General features: G+C 43.0%; 1 protein-coding gene across 1 annotated transcript; it reads right to left on the bottom strand.

Moving 5' to 3' along the window:
• Positions 1-280: 280 nt before the first annotated feature.
• On the bottom strand, positions 281-3,302 carry LOC101163617 (mid1-interacting protein 1-B). The gene has a single exon (XM_004081464.4). The coding sequence runs from the start codon at positions 1,499-1,501 to the stop codon at positions 1,010-1,012; it is 492 nt and encodes a 163-aa protein (XP_004081512.1). The 5' UTR covers positions 1,502-3,302; the 3' UTR covers positions 281-1,009.
• Positions 3,303-5,263: the final 1,961 nt, after the last annotated feature.

The following is a 5,263-nucleotide window of genomic DNA, read 5'->3' as shown; positions in this document are numbered from 1 at the left end:
GCAAATACTTGTCTGCACTGTGACTGCAGCTGTCATCCAGCTTTTATTTGACCGTCATGTTCCTCTTTAGGAGGTACTTCCTGCCTCTGCACTGTTCCCGTTCAGTCTGATCCAGCTTTTTCCAAGCAGAGACCCTCTTTTGTGTCTAAATTCTGTATTTCACTGTTATTTCATGACTTGTGAATGAAATTAAACACAGTTTTGAATGCATAAGGGGGAGAAAAGCAGGCAATTGAAGGATCTGTTTCAGCTCACTAAAGAAATCAAATAGAGACTTCAGTTGTAAAAAATAACAGTTTTATTGTAGAAACATTTATCAGTAAAAAAAAAAAACAACAACAGCATAAGGTGCACATAAAAAATAGCAACTTTTTTTTGACAGATGGATCTATTCAAAGGCATAATGACAACATTACAGAGCACAGCATCTCATAGAAACCCTCATTATTCTTGATGCAGAAGAATTATCGGTCGTTTCCAGTTCATGGAGCATGTAGGACATGAGGAGATCATGGGCAGCTACAGTCAGCATCCGCCTCCTTCCTAACAAAGAGCCATTAAGCAATAAAGCACAAACACATCAGAGTGAAAAGAGCCAAACACACCAACATCGTCATCATCTGAGAAGATGCCGAGTCATGGGTTGGTGTCCCCAACGCTGGGGTGGTTCGACCAGCTTTGAAATAACGTTTGAAGGCCAACATTTTTGAGGTAATAAATACATTAAATAATAACTTAAATATGTTTCATCTGCGTTTAGCCTGAAAGTATGATGTGTAAAACACATTACAGTGCAAAAAAAGGAGATTTTGTTTCAGGTTCAACACATCTACAGTCAAGTTTGGAGCAACACCATGAAGGTTGGCACAGAAGAACAAAGCAGCTTTGTTCCTGTCTGATATTTTGGCTGCAGTTTTGATGAGAGCAGCAGAAGTTGGGCCCGTCCAGACAAAGTCAGTTCAGCCAGAGTAATGAAGAGGAGCGTCCGTGCGTGCGTGCGTGCGTGCGTTCACTGGCCTCCGATGCCAAGCTCCTTCTTGTAGCGCTTGGTGAGAACGTCCGCCTGCTGCGTCAGCTTGGACAGCACCCCTTGCAGCCCGGTCAGGTGGTACTGGAACTGCTTCTCCAGATCCGCCTCCTCCTCGTCGTCTTCCTCCTCGGAGCAGTAGGACGAGCCGGAGGACGAGACGGACGCAGAGGAGTGCGTGCGGCTGATGGTCATGCTCTCCTTGCGGCGCTCGTCGGCGCACCGCACGCCCCACTCGATGTCCCTGCGGATGGACTTGAGCAGCTGGTAGTAGCTGTACATGTCCCCCTCGTCCATGTCCGTCTTGACGGAGCTCATGTCCCGCTCCACGTCCAGCGGGACGTCCCGCAGGAGGCTGGGCACCATGATGGTCTGGTCCATGTTGTTGACGGCGCCGATGAAGCGGTTCATGGCGTTGAAGAGGGAGTTCTTCTGGTTGGTGGTTTCCTGCAGCTGCATCATCATCATCATCATGTTAGCGAGTCTGGAGTTGGTTCTTCTTCTTGTTGTGGTCTTGAGTTTGGTCTCGGTAGTTTCTGAGCGGATATCTTCAGCTTCAGACCTTTATACTGCAAGCAGCGTCGTTCCGGTTAAACCTGTAGGACCAGTTCTTGTGAGAGCAACCCGACGCCTGTGACCCGAGGTAACCCGCAGCCAGACAGGTTACGTGAACAACAAAAAAAGGGGGAGTGGCTTCGACTTGACAGGTGGAGTACAGGCCAGATTCCTAGAAACGTCTGGAAACTTCAAAGGCTCGACTGAAAACGATCCAACTGACGGTTCCGCTTCAAATTTCCCCGCCGTCCTGCTGCCTGACTGTGAGGCTTCTGCTGCGGTGAAAGCAAGAGCTGCTTTTTTTTCTCCTTACATCAGCTAATCAAACATTCTGTCCCGATGATAAACTGCTGAAGCACGCACGCGGGCCCCGGCTGCATGAATATTCATCAGCAGACCCATCGGCCCATGGCTCTTGCCCTCCTCGCAGCCAATCACGTCGCGGCTTTGGTATCGGAGGCGGGGCTAGACAACCGGAACCAATGCGAGATGAATTTTGGCAGCATGCAAAGAGGCAACGCAACACGTGTACTAAGTTTGACGTGTTTTTGGGTGGTAAAGAACAGTTCAGTTCTTACTGAGTTTTAATTAGATCCTTCCAGAAAAATGTTCCTTAATGATTCCAGTGATTGCCTGCAGAAAACAGGCACCACCTGGCTGAATTACTGGCTTTTTGGAGTTGAAAAAGGTTCACAATCTAAAAACAGGTGGAAAAAGCTGCACTTTGTGGGTGGAAAATGGAAGTATTAGATTCAAACTTTAGAGTTTTTTTCATTTTGTGTGACGAAGTTGTACCTTTTTCAGTATTCCAATCTAAATACTGTCACAATATTGCCATTGGAAAAAGATCGTATTTGTTACGTTAAAAATACACTGGGTGGGCCACAAGCTCCCTGCTCCACTCCATACTGATCCATCCACTCGTAGATAAATAAATCCATTTAGGTCTTTGTTTTCCGCGTCTGAGCTGGCATCAGGCTCAAAACTTTCGATATTGCTTGCCATTTTTGTTGCACCGCTAATGTTAGGTTGAGGGTGTGCATTTTAACAGATGGGTGATGGGAAGCGAACATGGATTCAGAAACTATGTCCTAGAGAATAACACAGGCTTTTCGATTTTGACTAAAAACAGCATAATCATAATTTAAAAAACCCACTGGGAATGCTTGTAAAATAGATTTAAAAATGATGGGAGTGGGACTTTAAATATAGGCTTTTAGTATAAGTGTGCTCTTAGGATTCACAAAATCTTATATTTAGGTTTTTCTTCTTTATCTGATCATTTTAGGGATGCTTAGAAGGAGTTTACTAAAATTCAGGCCACATTTACACATGTCAAATAAATAAATATATAAATACAACCATAAATAATGTAAAGCTCTAAATCACTGCCCCCGTAAATTTACAGAAATTTTTTTTAAAACGTATTTTTCGTTCTGACAAAATAATTTTGATAGATATTTCTAGGAAAACTACTGTACATAGTACTTACAGGATTGTTCTATTACTTCCCAACTCAAGATAGTTGCACCAGCTGGTTTTCAGCTCAGATGGTGGTAAACATAGCATCCCCAACTTCTCACTGGGGGTAAACACGGATTCCCACATGCCCCGTGCAACAGAAATAGCCCTATTGCTACCATTACAGTATGTTTACTGGTAGACGTGCTCAGAAAGTAAGTTGATCTTTTGTAAATACTTCTGGTAAAGAAGAAATGTCAAAAACATGTTTCTGCCTTGTGTCTGGTGTTACATGAAAACACCGTGAGACCTCTTGTTGAACTTCCAGAGTTTTCTTTTAAATTGTGCTCATTTTATTACAGAACCACCATTTGAAAGAAACAAAATCAACTATAATGAACAAAATAAGAAGCAAAGTGAGATTTTTTGCAGTAAACTTTGTCTTCCGCACTGATTTACATTACGTCAAAATGACGAAGCAAGCCGGAAGACAGGCAACGTAAGCAAAAATCCATGAACTGCCTTAAAAGGCATACGGGCACAAGTTGTTCTAGATGCAGGCATATAAATGAATGCTCCAACACTTGCTCAGCAAGAATGTTGGAGGAAGGCGGGAACCTGTTAGGTAACCACGCCAGTCCTACTTCTGTGTTGTCTTTTGGAATGTCTGTTGTCTCTTAGAGACGATAGTATCAATGCTGCTAAAAGCCACAGCCTGAGGAGGGTCTGGTTTTTTACGTGCGCACAACAAGGTTGCACACAATTTTGTACAAGTTGGGTCTTCACAAACACGTTTTTTTCAAGGTTTGTTTGTTAGAAATGTTCTAAGTGTCAGATGTCAGAAGAGTACGGTGGCCCAAAAGGGTCACAGCACAACACATTAACTCACAACACATTAACTTACCACACAACACATTAATTCACAACACAATAACTTATCTCACAACAGATTAACTTACCTCACAACACATTAACTCACAACACAACAATTAAGCTACCACACAACACATTAACTCACAACACAACACATTAAGCTACCACACAACACATTAACTCACAACACATCACATTAACTCACAACACAGTAACTCACAACACATAAACTCACAACACAACACATTAACTCACAACTCAATAACTCACAACACAATAACTCACAACACATTAACTCACAACACAATAACTCACAACACAACTCACAACGGAAGTAAAGCTTTGATTGAAATGCTTTTATTCTGACATTTTCACTGGGCTGAGCGACTAACTACCTAACAGAAAGTACCGTCACAGTTAGCTGTGGAGGGAGCGTGTTTTTTTCTACAAGCGAAGCTAGCAGCAGTGTTTTTGCCAGATTGGGGCAGTTTTGGTTCTAAAGTTGCGGGTAAAAATGGCTTTGGGCGGGTATGCATGATTTGGGCGGTTTTAGGGTCGGTTCGGCGGGTTTTTTCCACTCATGAATATATAATAGCGGACTACGTAAGGCTGTATGGCTGTTGGAGTTCTGTGTACTGAAGCTCCGTGAACGGCAGAGACGCTTAATGGACCGGGCTTTGTCATCTAACCTGTTGTTGGGGGTGTGCAACGCCAAGTTTAACTATGGTTTAACCAAAAACCGGTAGCTAACTCTGGTCCATCAAAAAACAAGTCTTAGTGCACTTGCAAGTAGATTTGGGTGTGGTTCACTACAGTGGGAAAGCTGATAAACTAACCAAAGAGCAAAAACTAATCTTTGAGAATGGGTGGCCCTATGCAACTATAATAGAAAAAAATTATCTGACTATAAACTATACAAACAGTAGAACATTTCTCATAGCCTAATGTGGTTTAGTAAAGAGCTGCTTATTTTTAAGGCACTAAATGAATTATCGGTCTGCAAATTTTATGCTGCATTCACCCCTCAACACAATTTGTGCATCGGGGTGGCCAGTTTCAATGTTAGGTGAATGTACAGGTGCCAACAGAGGTCCTGCACCCCAATTTTAGCGTCAGCTGCAGGGCGGCGGTCTGGTCGCAGCACGTTTTGGGTAGTGCAACAACTTAAGGAAAATCAGGAACTTTAGCCCCTGACGTGTTGATGATGTAATCTGCAGGTGGAGTCCAAAACCAACATGGAGAATCTGATCATTCTCCTCCTGAACATCATGTCCTTTGCCTTATTTGTATTGACACAATAATTAAAAGATCCTCTAGTTTTATTCTTATTTTTATTATTTTCTCCCT

Source organism: Oryzias latipes, chromosome 21, assembly GCF_053564925.1.
Source record: "Oryzias latipes strain Hd-rR chromosome 21, Olatipes_Hd-rR_3.1".
NCBI classification, from domain to species: Eukaryota; Metazoa; Chordata; class Actinopteri; order Beloniformes; family Adrianichthyidae; genus Oryzias; species Oryzias latipes.
This window is presented reverse-complemented; position numbering and strand designations above follow the sequence as displayed.

What these genes read in the sequence shown, in the direction of transcription:
- LOC101163617 (XM_004081464.4), bottom strand. Translation starts at nt 1,501, where the DNA reads ATGATGATGATGATGATGCAGCTGCAGGAAACCACCAACCAGAAGAAC.